This window comes from Protomyctophum bolini, assembly GCF_963924005.1.
Source record: "Protomyctophum bolini genome assembly, chromosome: 22".
Taxonomy (NCBI): domain Eukaryota; kingdom Metazoa; phylum Chordata; class Actinopteri; order Myctophiformes; family Myctophidae; genus Protomyctophum; species Protomyctophum bolini.
The window spans coordinates 17,419,734-17,447,624 of NC_137883.1; the positions used below are offsets into that span (position 1 = coordinate 17,419,734).

General features: G+C 38.7%; 3 protein-coding genes across 3 annotated transcripts; 2 read left to right on the forward strand and 1 right to left on the reverse strand.

The window, feature by feature from the left end:
* Positions 1-377: 377 nt before the first annotated feature.
* On the forward strand, positions 378-8,405 carry taok3b (TAO kinase 3b; the record flags this gene model as incomplete). The annotated part of the gene is made up of 7 exons (XM_080755817.1): positions 378-563; positions 1,035-1,163; positions 1,576-1,779; positions 3,782-4,021; positions 5,734-5,946; positions 7,709-7,891; positions 8,244-8,405. 7 exons carry the CDS (start codon positions 378-380, stop codon positions 8,403-8,405), a joined length of 1,317 nt encoding a protein of 438 aa, XP_080611943.1.
* Positions 8,406-14,030: 5,625 nt separating this feature from the next.
* Positions 14,031-16,314, forward strand: m17 (IL-6 subfamily cytokine M17). Its single transcript, XM_080755749.1, has 3 exons — positions 14,031-14,093; positions 15,396-15,544; positions 15,698-16,314. Exons 1-3 carry the CDS (start codon positions 14,039-14,041, stop codon positions 16,160-16,162), a joined length of 669 nt encoding a protein of 222 aa, XP_080611875.1. The 5' UTR covers positions 14,031-14,038; the 3' UTR covers positions 16,163-16,314.
* Positions 16,315-18,364: 2,050 nt separating this feature from the next.
* tescb (tescalcin b) lies at positions 18,365-27,646 on the reverse strand. Its single transcript, XM_080756047.1, has 8 exons — positions 27,415-27,646; positions 25,840-25,909; positions 25,480-25,560; positions 23,625-23,764; positions 23,381-23,442; positions 23,056-23,163; positions 22,606-22,653; positions 18,365-21,913 (listed from the first exon to the last, which is right to left on the reverse strand). Exons 1-8 carry the CDS (start codon positions 27,476-27,478, stop codon positions 21,836-21,838), a joined length of 651 nt encoding a protein of 216 aa, XP_080612173.1. The 5' UTR covers positions 27,479-27,646; the 3' UTR covers positions 18,365-21,835.
* Positions 27,647-27,891: the final 245 nt, after the last annotated feature.

A 27,891-nucleotide genomic window follows, 5' to 3' on the forward strand; every position in this document is an offset into this window, starting at 1 on the left:
ATACTATAGACAATACTATAAAATCGCCACAGAATTTTAGTCATTGTTACTGTATAACAATTTTAATTTAATAAAACATGATATATTGAATTTGTGTAATGACACAGTATTACCAAAAACCCTTCTAATTTTCTTAATGAAAGAAGGATTCCTGTACCAGTAGCCTCAATTATTTGTTCCACATGGCCAGGTGTTACGCACCACACATAGCAGACCTATAATATTGTTATATTAATGCATATGGACTTTCTCTGGCCACAAAGCCAAACAGTCGCTGACCTGCATGGTAGTAACTGCCTCTCACTTCCTGGTTCCTCTTTGTGCAGGTCACCAGGTAAATCCAGGAGCATGAGCAGGACTTTGAGCTGCGGGAGCAGATGTCTGGGTATAAGCGCATGCGGCGGCAGCACCAGAAGCAGCTGATCGCCCTGGAGAACAGGCTAAAGGCCGAGATGGATGAGCACAGGCTCCGGCTGCAGAAAGAATTAGAGACACATGCTAACAACACTTACATTGAACTGGAGAGACTGGCCAAACGGCACGCCGCTCAGACAGACAAAGAGGTAGACCATGAACAGCATGTCTCATTTATTTACTTCTATGGTGCAACTATGAGTGGAATGGGATTCACTGTCATGCAGTGATTGTCAACCATTTTCATTTCAAGGACCCGATTATACAGTTTGATTATGATAACTCTGCATGGGACCCCAATCTACACTGTAAAATCATATCTAATATAAATGGAACCAAATGGACCCAGGGGTTACAGACCTGTAAGGGTCAATTTGGTTCCTAACTATCAATTATTTAGCTCGTACCCCTGCTGTAATTGACTGTATACACAGAAAATAAATGCTTTTTTGTGTACAAATAGACCGGGTCCATTCATACATTAACAACATTCAGGATTTAACTGTGTAAGTCAGACAGAGTCTTTACATGTTTTGCATTTGTGATGCCATGTTATGAGAATATCTATAGTACACAGATTCATAATGTTATTAATGAAATATTTGCATGTTCACTCACAGATGAAGTCAGCTACAGCTGAGGAAAAGAGGATACAGCAACAGATTGTTGCCCAGCAGAGGAAGGAGCTAACTAACTTCTTAGACAACCAGAAAAAGGAGTACAGGCTCTGCAAAGACAAGATGAAAGAAGTAAATACAACACAAATGCTATATGAACAGCTCTATAATGATGTCTGTGAATTTATTTACAAAACTAATTTCCTCAAACAATTCTTGATGGGTTTGTTTCTTTAGTAGTACTCCTAATCACCTTAGTCATCCTGCCCAAGACGATCAAGCAATTATACACTTGAAACAATATGCACCCGATGGGCTGTATTCAACTTTCCACATGTGACACAAAGATACCTTCTGTCACCGTTGTGCATGTGCACATGTGCACACGTGTGTGTGCGTGTGTGTGTGTGTGTGTGTGTGTGTGTGTGTGTGTGTGTGTGTGTGTGTGTGTGTGTGTGTGTGTGTGTGTGTGTGTGTGTGTGTGTGTGTGTGTGCGTGTGCGCTTGTGTGTGCGCGCTTGTGTGTGCGCGCGTGTGCGTTAAAGGAGATGGGCGAAGACCCTAGTACACCCAAGGAGGAGAAGCAGGAACGTCTGTCCAGGCACAAAGAGACAATGCAGCGGTCCCAGGCAGAGGATGAGGCCCATTTGCTGGCACAGCAGAGACTGGTCTATGACAGGAGCTGCAGGGCCATCAGACGCCGGACCGTAGTCAAGAGGCATGAGTTTGAACAGGAGCAAATGAGAGAGGTAATGTGCTTTTCTAACTTTGAAACAAAAAAAATAAACGGACAGATCTGCGTAAACGGTCAAATCCTCAGTGTTACAGCTCTGCAATCCATAACTTTGAGATCAGATGCATGTATGAGAGACCAAAATGTGCGTACATGGACAGCCGTGTCCGTGGCAAAGACTTGGTCTTGTCTGCGGCAAATTTTGGATTTTCTGTTTTACACACCATTATAATGTTCTTATTTTGATCGTAAGACCACTTACTGAATATCAAGTCTCCAGGTTTTCTTCAGACTATGTATGACAATTATTTACTATGACTCTATGGCACATTAGGAGTCCACTAGTACTAGTGGTTCTCAAATGTTTATTTGGAAAGACCCCTTAAAAAACATATATGTTTAGAGGGTCTTTATGTGTGTAATATATGGTTTTAGATATTTTAGATTTTAGCAGTGAGCCCAGTGTCTCTGATGTCATGGACACTATCACTTCCTTCCTGGACTACATGTTGTCTCAGTAAGACAGCCCTCCCCCTATCCACAAGGAGGAGCAGTGCACCAAAGCATTATGGGAATTGCAGTCCAGGAAGGAAATGCCCAGTGTCGATGACATCAGAGACACTGCGCTCACTGCTAAAATCTAAAATATCTAGAAACCACATACTACACACATAAAGACACACAGGAAAGTGTTCTAAATCTTCTAAACATTAACATATATTTTTTTGCAAAAAGGGTGAAGTTTCCCTTTAACTCAGAGTGTTTAAATGGAACCAAACGGACCTTGCGGGTGCATTTGGTTCCATTTGTACACTCAGAGTTACAGACCTGGCACATTTCTTAATAATGGTGTCTCTACCAGGCAATCCGGTACACTTTCCCTTGAGATTCGAATTCCCTTTTCTGTGAAAGTTCTTGACTTCCGACTTCCCAATAACAAATTCACTTCCTACATTACTGCATGGTCAGGAACCACATGCAATACCTTCACGGACCACTGAAAGAAAGTTTTGCGTAAAGCTTAATTCACTTTCTGTATCTGTGTGGTTACATTTGTATACACAGTGTTAAATTAACACTTTATTTGAAACTACTGAGGCACAGATTTATAGACGTTGATAGAATGAAGGTATTATTTTTAGAAATCTCCTGTAACACATTTCAGACCTTAAAATGCCCATTAAGTGCTTAGTATGCCAATTTTGGTTTGTCAGAAAAGCGTGGGGCAGAGAAGAGTGGGGCACATTCTCAGTTGTTTTTGAGTGGTGCAGCCACGCCAAGGAACAGCAATGTCCCTATGTCCTAACCTACAGTATGTCCCTATGTCTGGATGTTTGGAGTACCAATAGGGGGTGCTGTTGCACCACTCGCTTCAGACTGGTCTGATTTTTAAATTGTATATTAAGCTGCGATCTGCAAGTGTCATGTCCTAGCTGGGATTGGAACCCCAGTCTTCTGTGTGGGAGACCAAACATCAAGAGGGGACCTAATATAGCCATTGGGAATCTGGTCAACTAAGTATAGTGTTCAAATGGGTAAGGCTTAGAGAGTTCCTTTCTCTGTCTTTTAACGTATTATGTACAGTAGAATGTTTTAATATGAAGTTGTATCATCTGCGTATGAGTAAAAGTGAACACCAAATGTATGGGTAAAATTACCAAGTGGAAGCATGTAAAAGCGACATAAAGAGTGCATCTTGAGGAACCTTTCTGTTGACTGACTGGAAGAAACTGGAATCTGTCTTGAATGGAACCATATTCTTTCTGTGCAGGCCAACAAGACTGTGGTCAAAGAGAACCTCAAACTCGAGGAAACGCAAAAGCAGCGTTCAAATCAAGCAAAGCAAATTATACAAATTGATACAATTGACTGATTGATTCCCTGGAACATGATCATGGTTGATTGATACAAATATCCTACCACAAGCAACATCTGATGGAAAGCTGTGTGAGCCTACGATGTGTAGACCTATGTGTGTTTGTCATTGAAAAAAGCATTAAATAAAGATCATGTCTCAGGAGCTGAACAAGAAGAGGACCCAGAAGGAGATGGAACATGCCCTGATGATCCGGCAGGATGAGTCCACACAGGACCTGGAGCGTAGACAGCTACATATGCTGCAGAGGCTACGCATGGAGCTTATCCGAATGCAGCACCAGACAGAGTTGGAAAACCAGGAGGAGTACAATGGTAGACGACAGAGAGAACTGCACAGAAAACACACCCTGGAGCAGCGGCAGCAGCCCAGGAATCTCAAGGTATGTGGACCTTTTGTTTATGCTACATTTATTTTATTTTTGATTTGCAGACCTTACTAATCCCACAGGAGGAATTTAGTCGCAGCTGCACCCGGCTGAGGACTGCTCCCATCGTCATGAAGAGCGCTTGAGGGGGGAAGCGGGTTAGGGGTTAAGGGTCTTGCTCAGGGACACATAACTGTGAAGGCCGGGATGTGAATTAACAAATGAACAACTACCTGACGGTAGCTCTTAAAGCTATGGTCGCCAAATTATACTCCCTTACGTCGCTTTTTTTTATATAACTTTGTAATGCTACTGACATTGTGCGAAACACTCTTGAAAACAAAGTATTGCATTGTGGGTTTGAGCTGACAGGGGCCATTCAATCAAGTCACATGAGATGCAAAAATATATGTGTTTTTTTATTATATATTTTTAGGGGCATGTCATATGGTCTACCGGCACACCTTGGTAGATCGTGATCTAGCCCCAGTCTATATTACAGACTTATTGGTGGCAAAACCAAATGTAAGACCCCTCAGGTCCTCTGATAAAGGCCTCCTGAATATTCCGGTGACAAAATTGAAAACCAAGGGGGGCCGGTCCTTTGCAGTGGTTGCTCCCACACTGTGGAACGCCCTACCCCTATCAATTAAAAATGTTGAAGGTTTAAAGTCCAAGTCAAAAACTAATTTATTTAGGTTACATTTTATCTTGTAAACATTTACTTTTAGTTTGACTATCACTGTTGTCAAGTTATGTTTCTGCTCTTACTCTTTGTTGTGTTTGCTCCTTTGTGCCTTTGTGCCTGTTTTAACTTGATTGTTTATATTGTTGTTTTTACTGTACAGCTCTTTGTAACTTTGTTTTGAAAAGTGCTCTATAAATAAAATTTACTTACTTACTTACTTACTTACTTACTTACGGTACTTACCTTTTGAGCACCGCTGCTGAATACGTTTTGGCTGTAAACTTGAATCACTCTATAACCCCCACAATAAGTGTCCCAGTCTGGTCTTGTAGAAATATTATTGACAGAAGGCATTAATGATCAGCATCCTTTATCATTAAAGGTGCCACAAGTTTTGCATTCTTCCAGTTTTTCATGTGTCTATGAGGTGACAGTACTTCATTAGACACCCTGGAGTTGTTTTTATGTGCAATGGTGTATTAACTTTGTATTTGGGGTTTCTTCCTGGAGGCTGAACCCTTGACAGTCAAACGGGCCAATGAAATAAACAGTAATATAGTGACACCACACTATCAGCCCCTCCCCTAACCCCTCCCCCATTATCATACAACTACAGCTGTGGGTGCAGCTTTAGTTCAGGTGGATCACCACCCATCACCACCCACCAGGCATACTTAATGAACTGGTGGGCGTGCCCACATAAAAGCATGATTTTAACAAATACTCTACATTTTTTGGAAAAAGTTCTTCCCCTTATATATATAATAATACCTAATGATCATGTTTTAGGGTGGAAAAAAATCTTCCACTCCAACTTTAATGTTTGTGTTGTAATTTCATATCATGTGGTCCCAAACATAAAATCCTTTTATGTGGTCAATGTATCATCATTTTCAGCCCAAGACTAGTTTAGGTTCATGTATTTTGCACAAGCAGATACTATACAATTTCTCTGTTAGGCCAAACAATCCATGTAAATTTAGTATTAAACAGGAATTATCTTTCAAATGTATTTCTGTTCCGTTTTAACCCTCTGTAGACACTGGAGATGCAGATTAAGAAACAATTCCAGGACACATGCAAGGTGCAAAATAAGCAGTACAAAGCTCTGAGGAACCACCAGCTGGAAGTTTCTCCGAAAGGCGATCACAAGATCATCCTGAAGACCCTGAAAGAGGAGCAGACACGCAAGCTGGCTATACTGGCTGAGCAGTATGAGCAGAGCATCAACGAAATGATGGCATCACAAGCGGTACGAGGAACTTGATGCGCCTTGTTATCGAAGTCTGTACAAGTTGACAGTAGCGGGGAAAAAAAGTCACAATTTATTTAATTTAGCAGTATACTAAAACAAATAATGTAGGGAAACTGAGATTATTTATGCTGTCAAAGTCTCTACATTCCCTTGCCGTCTCTCTCTCTCTCGCTCTCTCTACTGTTTCCTTACCACACCCTGTACATTCTAGCATAATAGGATCAAGTGTTACCAGTCAAGAAATTCAAAAGCAGTCAGATTAGTAAGTAACTCATCCCCCACGTTCAGTCTGTACATCACAAGCGCACTTATTAGCAGCAGACCTTACCAATAATTTGGGTGCTGTTGGTATGGCTGAAATAAATTCTACAGTTTCCTCTCTGTGGATTTCTCTTCTGTCTTTAACTACTTTCAAACTGGCGTCCCTATTTTGGGCATGTCATTATAGACGAACATAAAAAAAAAAAAATGGAAGCCTGTCTATGGCATCAGGGTACTCCATATACGTATGGGCATAAAAGGGGCGCACACACACACACACACACACACACACACACACACACACACACACACACACACACACACACGTGGATTTATTTGTATCATGTTCAACATCGTTATGTTGTGAGGTCTGAGGTGGTAGATCAGCTATTTCCAGTGTGCAGCACGGCAAAACCAGGTACACTGTATCTCAGGCATGAGGCCTTTGGTATTCTCACACAATCTCGGCTCTTTGTACTGTTGTACTGTTTATTTTATTTATTATACCACTCAAATCTATGCAGCCCTGTAAAACATCAGGGCTATTGACACTTTTGAGCATTCAATTATGCTCAAATTCATTACTGCATTTTATTCTCTAAAACTATCTCCTGATCCACTCAACTAATAGGCTATCTACTGTGCATCCATCACTACAATCTCCCTTACGACTGTATTCTAACTGTGCTATGCTATTCTGTTCAACAGGCTTAATGACTGAATGTTTTCATATGTAGCGATAACATAGTATATTCTGTATGTAAAGCTGTATGTTGAACTGTATTTTAAAGCTGGTTTGCCTTCTCTCTATGCCAACATTGACCATGTCAGTATCACTGTCACCAAGGCATTTTACTTGTTTTCCTCATGATTATTAACCACATTAATCCTAAAGGCATGCCATTACAGCCAAATATGCAGTGAAAATAGACAAACATTTGAAAAGAGAGAGAGAGAGAGAGAGAGATTTGGTGTAGGCCTATAGGGAAAAGTATAGAGCCCTGGGAGACCCCGTTCAACAAGTGTATATAGTAGGCATGTACTAATGATATATCGTATATCAATATATATCGATATAAACTGGTGGCAATTTAAAGTGTATCGTGATACATACAGTATGTTACATACATGGATTTGAGGATTTGAGATATATAAAAAAGTTTCCGGTCATTTGCTACAGTATTGAAAACAAACAATATAGTCAAAGAAAAAGAAGACAATACAGGATTTGTGTAAGAGACAAAAAATCCTTCTTTTGGTCATTTGTCTGGAAAATAATTTAGTGTTTAGAATATTGTGATAAATCGTATTGTGAACCTAATATCGTGGTTCTAATCATATCGTGAGTTGAGTGAATCAGTGTTTTAGCAGTTAAATGTTTTTAAATTCAGTACTTTAATTATTTTAATAATTGTCTGTATAAAAGTTGATAAATGTGTCCCAATGTAACCTTGCATTTAATGTTTTTGTAACTGCCTCTCTCTTGCCTGGTCTTCAGATGCGTTTAGATGCCGAACAGGAAACAGAATGTCAAGCGCTGAAGCAGCAGCTGCAACAAGAGATGGAGCTCCTGGACGCCTACCAGAGCAAAACCAAGTCACAGATGGAGAGCCAACATGAGCGAGAACAGCAGAAACTTGAGCAGAAGGTGTCCATACGTAGAGCCCACCTTGAGCAGAAGGTGGGTTTAAGATTGACTGTGAAGTGTTACTACAGTATAACATTAACCACTTTAACCGCAGATATTTATACTGACCGGGGTCTCCCAGGGGTCCACACCCTAGGCCCCGTCCTTTTTTCACTCACACATCGAGAGATTAGATTGTCTACTTTGTCAATGTATCTGCATGTTCACAACACCTCGCCATTGTGAGCATGTAGATCAGCTATTTTCACAACAAGAAATAACTAAAAATATATATGCCTCTAATCCTACAATTCCAAGTGCTTGTCAGGGTGGGAGGGTCGGTTAAAAAAGGTTGAAGTGCTCCTTTAAAAATGCCATAATATCACATGATCTTTTTAAATAACAGATTGAAGAGGAACTAGCCTCACTCCAGAAGGAACGCACCGAAAGGATCAAGCACCTGTTTGAACGCCAAGAGAGAGAGATGGATGTTTTTGATGTGGAAAGTGCTCGGCTTGGGTTTGGAAGCTTGGGATCTCTGGACTTCCCCAAAGAGGATGACAGATGAAAGTGGATGTATTTTTGAGGGACAACTGTACGGCATACACGTCCGTGCACTTCCCGTGTCCACTTGACCATTATCACATCCCTGGTGACAAATCTGGATAACTCTCTCTTGCTTTCTTCCCTCCTTTAGGTATTGCATCTAAGAATCAAGGCGTTACAGTATGTGCAATGGGAACTTCTTTTTGTCAAACTTGAAGGGGGAAAAGTAAAACAAAATAACAAACGACAAACAACAATAAAATCAAGCCTAGTTGGTGTTAAACTTATGTGTTGGAGATAACAAGAAATTCAACCACTAAATCTTAACAGACTCTTTCCTCCATGTCATTTCCTCTTTTTGGTATGAATTGAATAAATTCAGGAAATTTTAGTAAAAATGGGCACTTTGATATGTTTAAGTATAAACTCATCATTTTCATATGATGCTTAATGTGTTACACTGAGGGACATTGCCATTGTGGAATGTGAGCTGCGGGATCCACCGTGGTGTTTAGCTGCTTTGTCTATTTTATTTTTCTCTGAATGTGAATAATACTGTATTGGGTCATTGAATGAGGTCAGAGCTTGTTTGTAAACATTTTATCAAGACTTTTTTCATACTCCCATGTTGTGCTTTGCATACAGTATACTGCGGTCCCTCACCTTTTTTAGGCAACAATACTTTCATTGTTCAATATTGTTGCTGTCAGGTGGAAACCTAGTAGGCCTATGTCCAAAAAAACAACACAAACCACAACAACAAACGGTTACTTTTCAGCAAATGGAAAAAATAACCTGTGTTCCAATGGATGCAATGTACTAATGATTTAGTCACAAGCTCTTGTTACTACTTTTAATTGGTAAAATACACTTCTTTCAACCTGACATTTCTATTTTGGGCACGTCAATATATGAGAACATCTTCTAAATGTTTTCAAAAATAGCAGATGTACAAGCTTACTATGGGACACATTGTTTAAATATATTTTTTATCCCACGATTTTGTAACCCATTTTTCACCCCTGTGTCAATCATCTAATGTGATCCTGGGCTCTACACACCCTCCGCCAACCTGGGGAGAGCAACGTTCTTAACTCATGCTTCCTTCATGCTTGAGTGTCCAAGTTGCTCCTTTACACCTGACAGGGGGGAGTTTCCCTGGTTAGACATAGCGCGTGGAAGGAACACGTTATTCCAACCAGTTCCTTTACTATGGGACACATTGTGAGCTTAAGTTGTAGATAATCTATTCCTGCCAATTTTGCACGACACTATCATATGGCATTAATAGGGCATTAATTTATTAACAAAATATACATAAATATGGAGGCACAAGGTTTCTACCCGACAGCGACGATATGTAGGATCAATTGGCATTAGTTTGGTCAAACTGTATCTTATCACAATTCAAGATTCCACTTGGTAAAACTGCTTATTATTGCATGCACTTTAAAGACAAATTCAGGTTGTGAAGTGACGCATGAATCTGTCAGAGATTTTAGCTGTTTGTAAATAAAAGTGGTCATAGCATTTTGTTTTAAGCCTATGGATACTGGACATAAGCGCCATATTTGAATATGATAATTTCACAAATGCCTTGATTTAAGTTGTGCCTATGAAGCAGCTTTTAGTTATTTATGTATGTATGTTTTATATATACAGTATAAATATAAATATAAATATATATATATATTATATTATTTTTTGTTTAACAAGGCCGGCACCATTGTTTCTTCCATCCAAATGTGTGAATCATTTAATATTCAGCAATCAAAGGTCTTGTAAAGGAAAATGGTGAGAATTGTGCTGTATAACTTTTGATATGAATATTTGTACATGATAATATAGATAGAGCATACAGAGACACTGGTCTATTATTGATAACAGAACTTAATATTATATGATAAAGATTTTGCTTCTGTTTTCGTTTTTTGTTACAATATATGGTCATACATTAGCTCAATATGTTGCTATGTCAAACAACTACTAGACTACAATATGGGGTAAATGCTGTTAAATCGAATCACAGACTTCCTATTAATTTTAACGATCTTCTTGAGATCTTTGGTTATACAACAGTAATACTAAAAAGTGGTCGGTCTGGGTTGCATTCGAGTAATTAGTGTCTAGTGACCAGATTTACATATTTGTTGCAATGTTCACTGTTGTCATTGAACAGAACACGTTGCACAATTTTTTCCATTATACAGAATGGAAAGACAATTGTTTGGTGCTTAATTTCAAATACCACCATTAGCCTTTGTAGTTTTTGTCTTGGAGAGGAAGACTGGATTAAATTCATGTTCATGGGTTTTACAAAATGTTTTGAAATGTTCATTGTGAAGCATTTTGAACCCCTCTTGATTAAAAATAGTATAATGTTTTTCAAACACTCATGGAATACACTTAGAGTATCCCATGCAATGACGCCCTCTAAAAAAATGAAGTGTATGTATGAAAAAAATACATTAAATGCTATTTTATCACAGATCAGTTTGAAATATATTGTTTAATGTTGTGGTCTTGAATGCAACCCTGTTACATTTGACAGGAGGCCTTCAGAACGTCAATGAAGCATCACGCTCCTCACAGGGGTGAGAGGATATAAAACACAAGTCATTATTATTGGCTATCTGGAGTATATATTTCTGATGTTATATTTATACCTACAGTATGAGGCTCAATATTAATTTGGGGTGTGGAAAAGCCAAAATCTTTAAATAAATTGACATTGTTATTAGTCTTATCATTACTACTCCTTTGAAAAGAGCATGTAAAGAAATGAAATGGCTTCTCCAGATTTCAGCATTTTCACCTCCAAGTCAACATTCTGACATTTGGTTATTAATCTAATGTTTTTCAGTAAGGCCTTTTGCCCAGTAATGAAGAACTGTGGCCCAATAGTTCCACAACAGTGCTATTGAGCTGCTTCAGTCTTGATAGTAGTTGGCTTGAGACTTTTTCAAAATTGTGTGACTTTAAGATGTTAGAAATACATATTTAGGTAGAAATAACTGGGAGTTTTCTAAAAAGAAAGAAAAAAAAATCATTCATCATTTCCTGTGTGGTTCAAAGACAAAATAAAAGAGATTCTATTGAAAATAATATGTATTTTGATCAACATCCTACCTCCTATGGCAATGCTTCTTCTTCTTTTTTAAACATGTGGGGTTGTCTTTTCATGTTGATATATGGTTCAGGACTGCAACATCATACTTTTGGCTTGCTTGCCTACACCATATAAAATGTATGCTTCATAATATATTTAGCTTACATGCACACATACAGAACATGAAACCTGAACCAGAAACTTGAAAGAGAAAACTTTTCAGTAAATCACCCTCCTGGCTGTGTAGTCATTATGAGGGAAGTTACAGTTCTGAACTTCCTGTGTTTCCTCGATCTCCATGTGGTCTGACCCAGACTGTTTGATTTGGGTTTGATTTGGGTGTTGATGACAAGCTTTTTTCACTATGTCCGTGTAGATTGGCATGAGTTCAACTAAAAGTTCCTTGAACTGTTGACAGTCTGTGGCACCATCTGCAACAGTTACCTACTGGGAAAGCCCCGGGGGATGGTAGAGAGCTTGTGGTGTGGCGGTCAAGCTTTACCTGAGATTATGCTGACAGAGTTGTGGTGCTTCCCCTTGCTTTTTTCAAGTAGTCAGTGGTATAACGAAACAATAAAATCGAGATGTGAAGGCCGACCTGCACATCTAGTACTCATTCAAACTTATGCAACCTCTTCTTATTCCTGTAACCTTGCACAGTTTTCTGTTGGATTTCAACATAATTAGCAAGATCACACATTGCTAATAATATGATAGTTGTCCCCCTATATTATAGGCGAATAACTTTTATTGTGTGTAATATAATTATGTCTATTCATTTGAAGGAAGAAGAAGGTAGACCTTTATTAATCCTGCGGGGGATATTCGGTTTCAGCTTCGCCCACCTGATGGCTGCTCAGATGGTCATCATTGTGAGCTGTTTGGTATTTCGAGGCAGCCTCAACTATAATGCATGCATAACTTCCCAGATGGGACAGCATTGGGCATGATCAGGGTGGTATGACTGTAAGATTGATAGAGATACTGTTTCTGATGACGATGTTATCTCAGGGATGTGGTGTTAAGTTAACCTGACAGCTTTCCAAAGAAAGACAGATTTCACAACCATGCTACAATGAGTGATGACATAGATGCATTGCCTACACTGGTTAAGGTGACCCAACCTTTTACAGTGGAAAAAAGTATATGATTGAGAAATTATATTGCTGTGACCTTGTCAACTTCCTGTATGATTCAGGGTTCAGGGTGAAAGTTCTCATATGAAGACACTATAGTCACGCTCACGTATATATCAAACAAACATAAATGCTAGACTAAAGTGCCAAAGATACATACAAAATAAGTAATGAACATAAAAAGTAGTTAGAAAAGTAGTAGAAAGTAGTTATAACAGCACCACTGTCAAATCCTTTTTGATAACAGGGAACAAAGATTTGAATAAGAGACTGGCTCTATTAGGTGTTACTGTTGCATTGTGGTTCGCTATGTAATGATTGTGTCTAGACATTGTAGACTAGACAATACTCACACAAATGCATAGACGAGGATTTATAACTGCTTTAGTCACTTTTAAACCCTATTTTATACTTCAGCAATTCAAAATTAGCCAATCTACAAGCTCAGCATGGCACTATTTGACACATTGTGAGCTTGTACTGTAGATTTGCCATTTTTCGCCAGGGTCATGCCAGGATTGAAGTTGCTGTCACCTGTAAACATTCCTCCGTTATAACATTAATGATTAATCCTCTAGTTGTTTTGGGGATATGTGTCATTTGCACATAATGTGACTAACTATTAGGCCATTAATATGAAGCCAGGGGATCTGTTAAGGGTTAAATGACAGGGGCACTTTGACACAGACTGGGCAGACCAGGGTGTGATCCAGGGACCTTCTCAATAACAGACGGCCTCTCTACCCACCCACTATCTTTACGGACACCAAGTAAATATCGGATTCTCGTACGACAAAGTATATTGGGCTTAAGTGGTTAAAACAATTCATTGTAGGCCGTAGAAACAGCATTGTCATGCATGCAGCCTGGTGTACTCTAGTCTAGTGAACTCACTTCCCTTATCCAATGTATTCTCACATTCTCACTGATTGTCTCTAGAGGGCGACAGAGCAGCATCTCACGGTAAACTGTGCCATAGATCATTGACCTCATATAATATTGATCAACAAGTATTTAAAATGTATTTGTGAAATTTGCCGGGTTCATTTTACCTGAATATTTCAAACCTACCTGTGGGAGTGTGTATATTATTTTCTCTACCCAAATAAAACCTTCAATGAATTTTGAGCAATTTACTGTAATGTATAATAAACTACAAAAATGACTAATTACAAATGTTTTTCATTGAACCTTTTAGGTGTGGGGTAGTCTTCTAAATAAAGGGAGGGATAAAACTAAAAAAAAACTAAAAAAACTCTGAAAAAAGAGGACATTCTGGGAAATTTTGTTGCCTCACAAAGAGCACGTCATTTCCTCTTATGACAAATGTGTGGTTTCAGTCTTTAAAAAGTTTTTAAGGGGTGTGATTATGACAAGTCTCTACAATTGGCCTGTGGCACTGTGTGGGGAATGAATGGTCACATAAAGAATATGCATTTACCTCCGCCAATACAACCAGCATCAAGTAAGTCATTTTACATCATTATCACTTAATCAATCACATCACAATTAAATCATCTTTAAAGGCTTTACGGTAAATGCATTCGCCATAATGCCTGGTGGCTGCATTTTCATACTAAGGGAGAAAGGGAGGTTTCACCTCACAAAAAATGTGATGAACATACTGTACATGACACCTCTGCAACAGTGGAGATTATGGCATTCAGTGTTTGTATGATTTGTTGTGTCTGATGGAGTATTAGTGCATGGGTCTGTGAATCTTTGTGATTAAACTATGTGTTGATCTGATCAGAGAATTGTTTCATCCACTTAAGCCCTATATACTGCATTGTATGACAAATTGTGAAAATAGACGATCTACGAGCTGACAACGGGTCCCAATGTGACATATCGCGAGCTTGTAGATCAGATATTTTTGAACGTTTGCCCCAAATAGGGATGCCAGGGTTAATGTGGTTAAAAACTGCTGACCACTTCCAATCTTCTGCTTTCTAATTCTCGCGCACACACACACACACACACACACACACACACACACACACACACACACACACACACACACACACACACACACACACACACACACACACACACACACACACACACACACACACACACACACACACAGTGCTGTACAGGAGAAAATAAAAACAAATACACTATAGCTACCACACAGAACAACAACAGCGAGAATACAAAGTACAAACAGTGAAAACAACTGAGACATCATATAAAGGTGGGTCTTTAGGCGAGATTTAAGTCTTGATGGAAGGGGCCAATTTGACGTGGGAGGGGAGTGCGTTCCATAATTTGGGGGCTACAACAGAAAAGGCTTGGTCGCCTCTGGACTTTAAGCGGGTCTTCTTTGTGACCCTGAGATTTAGCTGGCCCTCAGACCGCAGTGACCTTGGAGGAGTATAGACCTCAATAAGGTCAGACAGGTATAGAGGTATAAAGCGGACAGGGAGCCAGTGAAGGGAGGCCAAAACAGGTGTGATATGCTCACGTCTGCGAGTACCTGTGAGTAGACGTGCGGCCGTGTTCTGGACTAGCTGGAGTCGAGCAAGGGAGGCTTGATTTAAAGCAATGTAAAGAGCATTACAGTAGTCAAACCGCGTAGAAATAAAGGCATGGATAACCCGCTCAAAAAAAAGGGACAGCACAGACTTGATTTTAGCTGACTACTGTGTGCGTGTAGACTGTAAGACATATTTTCCTTGTAACATATTCTCCTAGTCACAATATAAAGTGATCAGCTCTCATAAGTGATCTATGTTCTGGACTGACCAGTACATTTTCTCCTCAGCGTTACTCTCCATTCTGTTGGTCATGACTGTTGATTCAACAAGAACTGTCCCACTATGCAGAAACCAACAGTGTGGGGTTTCTCTACAGCAGTCTTTGAAGTTAACCAGGCTCATACAGAAGGAAACTGTTGATCTAATCAGAATATACGTAAGTACAGAGTCAGGTTTCTCCTTTTGCCACAGTATGTTAAAATATGATGATTGTGTCATTAGGCTATATATTTTATTTTAACATTGGTGCAAATGCTTCTGTGGAATTAACAAGTGATTCTAATTGATTTGCTTGTTTTTCAATCTGCAGAAGGCCAGTCAAGGGGAAGGTTCAGAGCTTTTCTGCAAGACATCCTTTAACAATGTTCCTGACGCCAACATCGCAGGCCTGGACCCTTCAGAGAGAATAGCAAGCATATATACACATCTGCAAGCTTTCTTCCCACATTATAAAAGGGTATTTGAGCAGCAGACGGACTTACAGTTAGCTGGAAGTACATTGCTCACAGAACTCGTGAAAGTCAGTAATCGCAGCAGCACTCTGGCCAATAAAATAAACTGCCTTTATCAGAGTCTCTTCCCAAACCTACCTTTACCAGAGCCAGCAGGGGGACCGACGCCACTGCCTCCCTCACAGAACGTCTTCCAACAGAAGGTCTATGGCTGTGTGGTGCTTAAGAGATACAAGGAGTTCCTGTCAAATGTTGTCCGAGAAATGAGGACTCTAAAGGGCAAGGTTTGCAAGAAGAGGACACAAATGAATGAATTGTTTTGAAGATACACAAGATATGGCCTCATTTTCAACAGTTCCATACACTGGCAATTGAACAATTGGACTTCAACTGAGGAAATCAAGGTGGCTGGCTCATCATTGATTTTCTCTGTTTATATTTATGTTATTTATTATTTATTATATGTTTATGACAGAGGAATATAATAAAATAATGCATAATTTAACATTTAGTGCTATTTTTTGCCAGGCCAAGTTGGTCCAATGTGTTCAATTTGTTGCAGGGTCTAATACACTGTTGATGAACACATGTTGGGTGCGATGCATAAAGAATCATTAAAACTGGCTAAATCAATATTCATATTTATTTATTTATGTAGTTATATATATATATATATAATGTACATGATACGCAACAAGTCAATGTCCTTCAATAAGATGACTACTTGAGTGATTGTCAATATTTGAATTTTATACATTGTTGCATTGTCATCGATGGGTTTGATCCCACAGTAGTAGGATACAATATTTTTGCAGGTTTCATTTTTAATTAAACTGTTATATTATAATAAATATATCAAACATATCAGACAGTCTACATTTCCCAAAGGAAATACATGTATTGAATTACTGTATTACTGACCAATAGCAGGGATAAAGCACATCCCCACCGAAGATAAAAAATGAATGACCAAAATATCAAAAGCACAGGCACGGTTTTCCCCCCATTCTCCCCAGAAAATAGAACCCTGAAAACAACAACACAGCTGCACAGAGGCAGTCCACAAGGTTAAAAGCAAATGAGGAAGCCAGCTGAGACGCTGACTATGTGATATCAGTTCAGTGACGCATGTCTTCAAGACAGATAGGAAAGATTTTGTGAAACAGGCAGGCTGTCTGGCCAGTCACAAGGTGTGGGTGTGCATGGGCCTGACTATTGAATGTGTATAAATTGTATAAGGGTCTGTCTGTCCATGCACGAAAAGGCATGTGTATGTGCATGTATGTGCTACAAAGTGGGCTGGACTTATGTGACCACGATATAGACACCAGGGACGATAATTATGGTCAACTGCTAATTGTTGAGTTACTCTTAATTTAAAGGTTTTCCTCTGGTCACAAGCTTTTACAAAGAAACTGGAAGTTGGTGAGGGATTCACTCTGGGTCATGAATCAAGTTCCTTAACTGAACTGTTGAGTTTTATTTAGAGCAAAAACACAGGGGTATGTCTGTGCAGCATGGTTGTACATCAATGCGAAATCAGTACAGTAAGGAAAACGTCTTTGTTTACCATAGACTAGACAGCAAAGTCAATAGACTGTGTATCACGAACTGAATTTGAGAAACCACTATTTAGCCCAATATTAAAACATCAATGAATATCAAAATATCTTAAACAAAATAAAGTACCTGTAGAGAGGATTCATAAACTATGGCAGTGTGAAAATGAGAACAATCTGTATCTATTGAATTGGATTAGCATGGGTAAGTGGTCTGGAATTCTACAGTTAGTTTTAAGTTAAAAGAGGGAAGTGACGTCAACCGTCATAACATAACTGTAGGGCCAATATGCCTTTCTTTCTGTAATCATTCACCAGAGATATACGGTTTAACGTGCTCACACTTTGGGACTTGGGCGTCTTGTTGTTGTTTACTCACTTGTTGTATAGTTGTTTGTCGATGGCGATTGATGACTGCAAGGTTGGTATTATTGGTAGGAGTTTGTGTTGTGTGAGTGTATGGTTCAAAATAAACGGGGGCAAACAAACAAGAACAGGCTCCAGACATAAACTAAATAAAGGTCTCAAAAAACAGACGAGCGCAGGGTTCGATAACAAATAATAAAGTATGCTACTTTTCTTTCTTTCTTTCTCTAACTGCGCTGTTTGTGCGTTGCGTGCAAGCTGTTGAAAATCTGTATCTCTACTGGCGTCTTTCCACCTACAGCTGTGAGCCTGTGGCTTAATTAAAGGGAACCATGGTGCCATTTCTCAAGGCAACCAGTGGGGGCGCCATTTGGTCAAATCAAATAAGATGGCTCCTACAATAACATTGTAAAATGATGTTTGGTGTCTTATAATCCCGTAACGGATGGGTCTTGACTGAGACAAGGGATGAAAATAAAAATGTATTAATTAATTCATTGTCTATTTATTGTACAATGTACTAAACTCTTCTGTACTAAATAAATATTAGTTGCAAAATTCATAATCAGTGTCCACAGCAATCACATTTTTAGCCTTTTATTTAAATGATGTACAAAAAGTTACATACAGGTATATATAAATGCTAAAGGTGCACAATATAACCCTAGATTGTATGGGGCTGGCTATAATTCAGTATGATAAGCAATTGCAAAGAAATATCTCAAATGTAATTCACCATGCATACCTTCATAGAATACACAAAATAGTAGCCTATAGATGATAGATAAAAATAAAACCTCCAAAACAAACATTAAAAGCATTTAAACTGTTTTACATGTTTTGGTCTCTGGAGGGCAGCATAGACACAGTGTAAATGCATCCGAAACAGTTGTTGTAGGTTATATTTGATGCCAAGAAAGTACAGAAAAATGTATCTACACAGTGCCATCAAGAGCTGTTTTATGTTATTTTCAGGCACAGGTTTAATTAATTAAATGTTAACGTAGGCATGGGTTTAAATGTATACATTTTTGTTAAGGCTAAGCACTGTTAATAGATTACATTTAGGCAGGCATTCAGTGTGGTTTTGATCGTCCAAGGGATATAATAATAATACCAAAATTAGTTTTGACCTTACATAAAGATTAACTGAGACTCTAATGATTGCCAATATCTCTAGATTCAATACCCTGACTCAATGCATCCATCTTATTTACCTAGCAATGCTGTTGTAATTATAATATTCTTCATTAAGCTAATCATAAATATTAATTAATTTGTGGCGTAATAGAAATAATGCACTCAAGGTTATGCTATTGTGGTAATGGCACCTTTGGCCTTGTACCTACAACTGCAGTACACTTACACCAATGTCAGTATCTCTCAAAATAGCACTCTTGTTTTGCATTGACAAATACACACTTATAGAGCCACATACCAAATGTAATCTCTACAGTTGCACATAAAGTATAGGAAAATCCTATGCTATGCTGCTGGAAATAAAATACACACATAGGTGATACATGCTATGTAGTACATGTTTTTAATCTATTAACAACATGAAACTGTATAGCATTTTGTGCATGTCATAATAGGTGAAATCTGTGAAAATATCAGATCTTGCAACCCCATGTGGTTGTAGATCTGAGTATTTTTTGCCATTTGACAACAAAGTATATAGGGTTGATCATTCCTTGTGACTTCAACTCTCAGTATAAGGCCCAAACCAAACCAATGATTCGCCATGCAACTCCTTGCAAACAAACAGTTGCGAGTAGTTGCATGCAACATTATCCCCAATGGCAGTTGCAAGGAGTTGCATTGGTGTGACATGTCCTTAAAACTGTTTTGTTGCATTGGTGTGGTTTGGGCCTAAGAGTAGTGAGTACTGATCTGTACTTAAATGTATGCTGTGGCGTTCTGTAGATTAAAGATTTAAAGGTCAGACATGAGTAAGAAGAAGAGAGCTCAGCTAATCTGCAACTACATCAAGAGGCAGTGAATTCCCTCTTAACCACTTTAGATCTATAAAAATAGCCAATCTACAAGTTCCCAACACTTCACATTGTAATGCTTTGTGAGCTTGTAGATCTGCCATTTTCATTAATTGCCCAAAATAAGCATGCCGGGTTGAAAGTGGTCAAACCAAACCAATGTCCAAAAGGCCTTAATATTGGTCTAATAATGAAACAAATCTCTGAGGCCCACTAAGATTTCAAGACAATTTCTGTCCTCTAGACACTTAGCCAGACGCCATGTTCCCATGTTACATTGACAGTGTTCTTCCTGTGAATGGCCTGGAGGCTTTACCAGATGAGAAACACCAGATTTTTTTTTTTTACAAATAATAATATTTTTGTATCACAGGAAACCCTCAATGTCATCGTTGAGGCCTTCACCGGAACAGAATTATGAGTCTCCACAACACCATGAAAGGACCATCAAAAGGTCATCCAAAGAAATATGTTTAGATGCTACAATAGCACATAAATTAATAACATTGATTGATACATTCTGTGATATCAATGAAATTGAGTTCCACTTTGTATTCTATTGTTCCTTATACAGTGAGTGTCAAAACTCTTTTGGTTCAGTGATGCAGACTTGAAATGGATTTTTGAAAACAATGATTTGTATTTGCTGAATATATTGAGAAAGCTTGGGATACGCAAACAAAGTATAGTTTTTTGTTTGGCTCTGTTACAAATAATAGTTTCAATGCTTCCTTTGTGTAAATTGTGCCTCTTGTGCAGCTTTCACTTATTAAGACGTAAAAGTCAATTTGTATAATAATTCTATTTTTTATATTTATAATACTGTAAGGGATGGGTATTGAATTGATACATTCATGAATTCACTCAGAGTCATGAAGAATATTCATGGAGGGAATGCATTTGATAATGAAAACTAACAATGGTGATACATAACTTCAACACCTCTTCTCCATTTACCCAATTAGTATCCTCAAAAATATTTTATTACTATTTTGAAAATCACGTTTTCTCTTAAAGACCCATTGAAGAGAAATTTCAATTCATTATGTACTGTACATGTAAACATCTGAAAATTACCATGAAAGTGAATATAGGAAAGGCACAATGACTTCCATTTCATGGTGTCTTAAATAGTGCAAATACGGGGTGCAGAGCATGCAACCGTTTATGTGTTTTAGTGTGTCTTTGACGCTTTCGTTTATTTTAAGTGTCACATTTGTAGAGATGTGAATCAAACATTTGTGTTCTGTATTATATCATGCTAATATAAATTTAAGTAATAAATATATATACCTGATTATCATATTTGCATGCACACAGAAATGCTGTCTGTTACGCCGGGGCTCCACTGCAGCCATTGGGCGTCCATCAGCGTCGCCAACGTAGGGAATGTTCCCTTTTTAATCAATGAAGGGTGAAACACTGCCGACGATTGCGTTTGGATGGCGTCTGGACTCTGGACGGCATCACCCATTCACCCCGGTTCATATTTTGACGCTGTCAAAACACAACGCGACGCAACGCACATAGTGGAGCCCCGGCCTCACTCAGCAACTTCATTATTACTTTATCGGACAGCAGTATTTGGTTTGTTGCTGTAAGTTGCTTAAAGACCCTAGAAACTTCTTAGTTACCATAGCAACAGCCCAGAAACCACATAGAAACCAGCATTAAACTACCTAGCAACACTCAACAGTAGCAACACTACAGTACTATGTCGAGGGAACATACTCCCAACAACCACCAAGAACCATCAAGCAACAGCCTTGCATCTGCCTAGTGTACAATAGCAACTGTAGTCATACCCTGGTGACGACTCATATGGAATAGATTGGCTATATATTGTATCATATAATATAATATTGCTAAAAAGATATTTGAATGCTAAATCCATACCATCCATATTGCTTTCATATTTGTATTTGCATAGTTATCAAAGCATAAGTCTAATGCACAAAGAAAAACCTGGTGTCAGAGGCATCTAGACAGCATATTATTCTATATATTATCAAAACTAAATATGTGCACACAAACTTAACAACTTAGTCCAATTGTTGCATATATAAATATCTGGGACTCACTTGCATATGGTTGTCGTGTCCATATTCAAAAAGCGGATACTCATTCTTGATTCAATATCAAAGTCATCCAGTAACTGGAAAGGAGATATTGAAATCAGTATTTGTGAATTAATGATGATGTGGCAATCATTAAAACAAATAACTCATGGATATCCTGTTATTGAGTCAATACTATCAACATTGGAGATGAAGGAAGAGGCAGCACGAATGCCAGTTTACCAAGTCGCCACGGAGAAATGTCTTCATGAATGTCTTCATCGTTATGCTAACATGCTATTCTCATTAGTGTACAGATGTTATAGTTAATTTCCAAAGTGATCAAATTATTTTCTGCAATTAAATGGTCAGCTAGATCATGATGAAAAACTTCATGTTTAAACTTTGGTGTTTAAACTTTTAGCATTCCTACTTTCTCTAGTGTTAACTCTAAACCACTATCCTCTCTCTCTCTCACAAAGTAAAACTAAAATGCACTAAATCGCGGCAAGTTGGTAAACTGGCGAGTTCTCCGGATACCGGCAGCACTATGGACCACTTGGTTGAAACATTGGGTTGTCAAAAAAGATGTTGTATCGTTGTGTCTACGAGTCGTGCGGCCTCTTCCTTCTTGTCTCCAATCTTCTGCCCCGTGATCACCTCTTCAGCACTGGTGTGCACCCTTACATCTTGTTTGTTTACTATCCACAATTAACATTACATGTAGGTTTTAAGTACACTTACAGCATGCAACTATGAAAATAGTACATTTAGGCATTACTGTACTTACCTTAACAAAATGCTCAAACGTGATCCCCTCATAAAATTCATCAGGTTCCTGGGAGTAGAAAATACACTTAATGAAAATGCTCAGACATTATATACTTAAATGTAAACAAATACAAAATAATTACACAGTTCCAACGGCCACAATAGGGAAGCACACGATTCACTTGAATAATTTAAGGTACAAAAGATTAACATTTTGATAGACTCTGCATTTGACTCTGAAGAAAACACAATGTGCCTTGAAACATTAGTTGTTTGCACCTTATACCATTAAATTATATTGTTTGCTTCTGTATCTTATTAGTGTTCTGAAGGTGTGAAGCACCCATATTACCGTTGCTAGTATATTGTTAACTTGTATTCTGAGAGCACCAGCCTCTCCAATTGTGGAGAGTCTGAAGTGCAAGAGATTCAACTCAAACGAAACGTGATCTTGACATAGCTTCCATACCATATGACCCATTGAAATACTGGCCACCTCCAACATGGCAGCATCAGTAATGCCCTTGGCTGTGTCCTTTCCCAGAGCTCCACTGCGTGATAGCAGTTCCTCCACCACCTAAGACAATTCGCATCCACGGCAGATCAATGACAGCAATCTCCACAAAAGATCTGACCTTAAATCAAACTGGTTGTGGCACAAATAAGACTGACCTCTTAATCATTATGTCATAGAATGATAATATTTTGACGCAGACTCAATAATAATATTAATAAAAAATAATGTAACAGTACTTATTGTCATCTGTAGGGTTAATGTTTAAGCGCAGGCTTACATGTCTATATTCCTCGAGGGTTATTTTTCCATCATTGTCGGTATCATGCATGTTGAATAGAACTGTCGAAGAAGGAGAGACTGTTACAGATGACCATTCTTCTCGATTAGTGAGTTAGAATGTGATACTATCTTGCAATGATTTTACACAAAGGAAATAATCACATTTTATGTATTAACCATAACCACTAAAACCGAATATCCTATTTTCATGATTGTGATCAGCCTGTGTGAGGAGGACGTACATCTAAATTTCTCCTTCCGGATAATCAGACGCTGTTCTTCTGTCACATGCACTTTTGGAGGTCTGAAATGGGACATGACCACCAGGAACTCTTCAAACCCAATCTCATCCACTGTCCCCTCACCATTCTGTCGAAAGTTTCTGCAGAGACAAACATTTCCATTAGGACCATATTTGATACACTACTACTCCACTCACCACCAGTTCTATCTACAGGTATATGTATCCACTTTTATAGTATACATTGTGGAATGGCTGCTTGTGGTGTCAATTACAGCTATTAATTTACATTTGACTATGCAGTAAATAGTACATTATTTCCGGTCTTAAATGTGTTCATAAGCATCATTATATAATATAGAAATATGACAATAAACAGGGAGCTAAATATATACAACATAATGTACATTTGTTTTGAAGTGCATACTGCATTGTAAAGTTCAAATAATACTGTACAGAACTTTTAGATTAGCCAGTATGTATGTTTCAAATTAAGTTTTTTTTCCTCTCTTTTTCTCTCTCCTTTTGTGCTGCCACCATTAGCATTGATTATATGACATAAATGTAAATGTTTATCTACTAAGCTACAAGCTGCGATGAGCATAATTATTATACAACCTATGAAGTATTAACATATGTGTATTTGTATTGTATGTAATTGTATGTAAGCCTCTACAACTCCCTCTAAAAAGAGATGCTGCAACTCAAAGGGCTATCCTCTCAATAAATTCTAAATTCAGACCAAATCTGCTTGTGTGACCACTCCAGACCCCATAATGCTACAGGTACAGTTACAGCAGGGCCAGATTAACCCCCATGAGTGCCCCTGTGCAGATCATTTTTAATGCCCCCCCCCTCCATAGCGCGGGCACGACCAACCCCGAACACATGGAACACAATAAGGTATAGGCAAATAGTACAACTTCACTGGAATACAACTGGCAACCATTGCAATAAATTACATTGGTTTTCTTTTTTTTTTACCAGTAAAATGCATTTCAGAAATGCGACTATCGCGCCCGAGCAAAGCGAGGGCGCAGATTTTTTTTTTTTTAATGGCATTTTCTGGCCATTTCTTGGGCATTTTCCGGGCACCAAAACCATCTGGGCACTAGGGACATGTGGGCACCAGAACAACTGGGCACTAGGGACATATGGGCACTAGGGACCTGTGGGCACCGGGACATGTGGGCACCAGGACAACTGGGCACTAGGGACATGTTGGCACCTGGACAATTGGGCAGTTGTCCATGTGCCCACATGTCCCTAGTGCCCGTTTCCAGTTTGGGAAACACTGACTGTTCTATCTGCAAAAGTTTTTCAGAGGCAGATCTCACCAAGTCGCGCGCCAAAATTTTGGGGGCCCTTGGGGGACATTTTGGGGGCCTTTAAAGCAATTTCACATGAGAAATGTACCATCTGATGTTATTTATATTATTAACTTCTTCCCTCCATTAACAGTGTTTATAAACTTTTTATAAAGGGCATTTTAGTGCGCTGCACTGTGCTGCAGCAACACTGCCTGAATTGAATTTAAATTGACTTTGGCTGGCCTGGCCTGAGCTTAGGAGAGATTGTTTTTGCTGCGCTGGTTGTGGCTAGCTGGCCTGACCTGATAAAAAAAAAAAAAAATGTTTTTTTTTTTTTTAATATGCCTCCCTTGCCACATGCCCCTGTTCAGCTGCACATAGCGGCGGATGGTTAATCCGGCCCTGAGTTACAGTAACTACACTTTGAAACTACTTTGTAGTACAAGAATGCTCAGTGGGGTATTATTCTGGGATATTACAGAAAACAGATAAACAATTATAATAAACCTTCAAGTCAAGTAACTCACAAACAGTACAATACTGTACCTTCTGTCAAAGAAGGCCTCTATGATTTGTGAACGGATGGGATTGCATGCCAGATCTGGAACAGTGTTGAAATCCTCTCTCCTTAGAAATAAAATACAAAAAAGCATGGCTACAACGCTTAGTGTCACCAGTAAGCAAATACAAAACCTGTTAAGCAGGTTTCCATTTCCAAAGAAAATTAAACAGAAATGATCCAGGAAAACAATATTCAAATAAACCAGACACAGCCAAGTAATATGAATAATGTGACATTTGAATAGAATGCTAGTGTTGAATGAAGTATAGGCTATATACCACAGAATATTTCTAGGCATTTGTATATGTCAGTATCGGTAACAAAATACTTAAAGATCAACTTACTGCAAAGTGTCCTCATCACGGCTCAGCTGCCTGAATCGGTTGTGTAAAATTCCAATCTGTTCATAGGAAACTAAGAATAGAGAAGATTGTGAGACATGCTTATATTCTCCTGTTCTGAAAACCAACAATTTAATATCCTCGATTTAATGTGGTTTGTGCTCAGGCAAACCAATTCTGGTTGATAAATCAAATCATATAAGCATAAGCAACCTCTGAAATGGTTCCACAGCCATTACACAGCCACAGTATGACTAGGGGTAAACTTCTATACCAATAAATAATCGATAATGAATTCAAATAATTGATAATCGATAAATAATCCCGATTCCCTATTATGGGCATGACATTATAAGCTTAAAGTTAAGAAGAAATCTAATGTAGTGAAATGTCTTATATATAGCTCACAACACATAGGGGGGTATAGTATAGGTGAGGCCAAATTTCCAACATGTTTCCTCTGGGGGGGGGTCCCCAGATGACAGTGAAGTGACAATTTAATGACTTTTAAGAAAAAAGATGGAAAGAAAAGAACAGAAAATAGCGTTCAAAAGTAAGCATCAAAAGTAATCAACACACTATACGAAAGAGATTGGTGATTTGATTGATGTCAAATAATATTACAAGCTCACAAGATCTGCTATTTTCACAATCTGTGGAACAGAGTCAAATTAAATGTAATGCCTCAATTCCAACTGGGGTCTCCCAGTTGAAATATGATTATTATAAAAACAAATGTCTTGATTATTCTATTCATGTAGGCTACTACTCGATAGAATGACTAAAAATGATAGTTGCAGGCAGCCATACGTCTTACATAAAGCGATTTGTCAAAATGTTTACCATGACACCAGACTTGCCCTTTTGTAAGACTGTAGTACTGTACATGACTTGAGCATAATTGCTTATTCATATTATTATGTAAAGCCTGTTTCTGTCCTCACATCCTCTTTAGTAAAAAACTAAAGATTTGATCTTCCATCTTCTGTCTTCTCAAATCTATTGGGAATAGGCTATGCCTCGCTATTCCAGTAAAACCTGGGATAGCCTGCCCCACATAGTCCTAAAGAAATAGCTCTATATTATTTATTTATTAAGCTCCCCTGGCTCTCAGCATGTTTTCTCAAACGTAGATAAACAAGGTGTCTCATCTATTATTAACTGACTCAGGCCTCTGTAAAGTGTTAGGCTCCCCTTCAGCATACTTTCAGTTATTGCATCAGTGTAGTAGTACCCAACTCGTGATAGTCATTCTATGCAGCTGAGTGTGCACTGTGTGTGCACCACTACCTAAGTATCACGTTGTTGTAAGTTGCTAAACAAGGCTATCTTGGAATAGGCCGTCCTCTCCAAGAAGACTGGCATATATATTTAGAGGTAGGCTATATACAATACATACACAGTGCATTCTCATGTGCAAATCTTAATCTGTATCTGTCTGCTACAGAACATAACAGTGGACACACAGCTATATGGAAGCAGTAAGCACGCATGCTTCCATACTTAGTGCCATGAGATCGTGATGTCAGCCTAGTTTAGTTATGATGAGAAACACCATGCGTATACATGTCTACTCACATCCCGTCTTTTCCGCGAAATCGATGTATTCGTGGCGATCAGGTAATGACTGTAATGCCCCCATGCTGTAGGCTACTGTAACTCCCGCCGACCAATCCAAACGCGAAGCTAGACCGATTGGCTGTAGCCCCGAAACGGACACTGCAGGTCAACTGGCCTGGTTTAGAGAGTATATTAGGATTTATTATCTTGCATCGCTGGTGGCGGAGCTGTACGCTGCAGGCACAGGCAGTCAGACGCGCTCTCTCTCTATAATCAAACCCTCACCATCCTCTGCAAAGCGTGCACTTCCGCAACTCTGTTCCCTGACGACGCCACCGTTTTTGTGACAACAGGCTGCTGTGCGGCTTGCATTGCATTATTCATTCATGTGGATTTACTTATTCATAAATAACGGCCCGAGGCTGTCAGCCGGTCGTTTCGCCACGAGGAGTTAATAGGCTATATCTATTATAGATAATATAGCCTATTATAGAC

Coding starts and splice junctions, on each gene's coding strand:
- m17 (XM_080755749.1), top strand. CDS start 14,039: ATGAATGGTCACATAAAGAATATGCATTTACCTCCGCCAATACAACCA. Junction 14,094..15,395: donor GCCAATACAACCAGCATCAA/GTAAGTCATTTT, acceptor TTTTCTCCTCAG/CGTTACTCTCCATTCTGTTG. Junction 15,545..15,697: donor TTGATCTAATCAGAATATAC/GTAAGTACAGAG, acceptor TTCAATCTGCAG/AAGGCCAGTCAAGGGGAAGG.
- tescb (XM_080756047.1), bottom strand. CDS start 27,478: ATGGGGGCATTACAGTCATTACCTGATCGCCACGAATACATCGATTTC. Junction 23,765..25,479: donor GAGGCCTTCTTTGACAGAAG/GTACAGTATTGT, acceptor TTGTCTCTGCAG/AAACTTTCGACAGAATGGTG. Junction 22,654..23,055: donor GTATTTCAATGGGTCATATG/GTATGGAAGCTA, acceptor TTCTACTCCCAG/GAACCTGATGAATTTTATGA.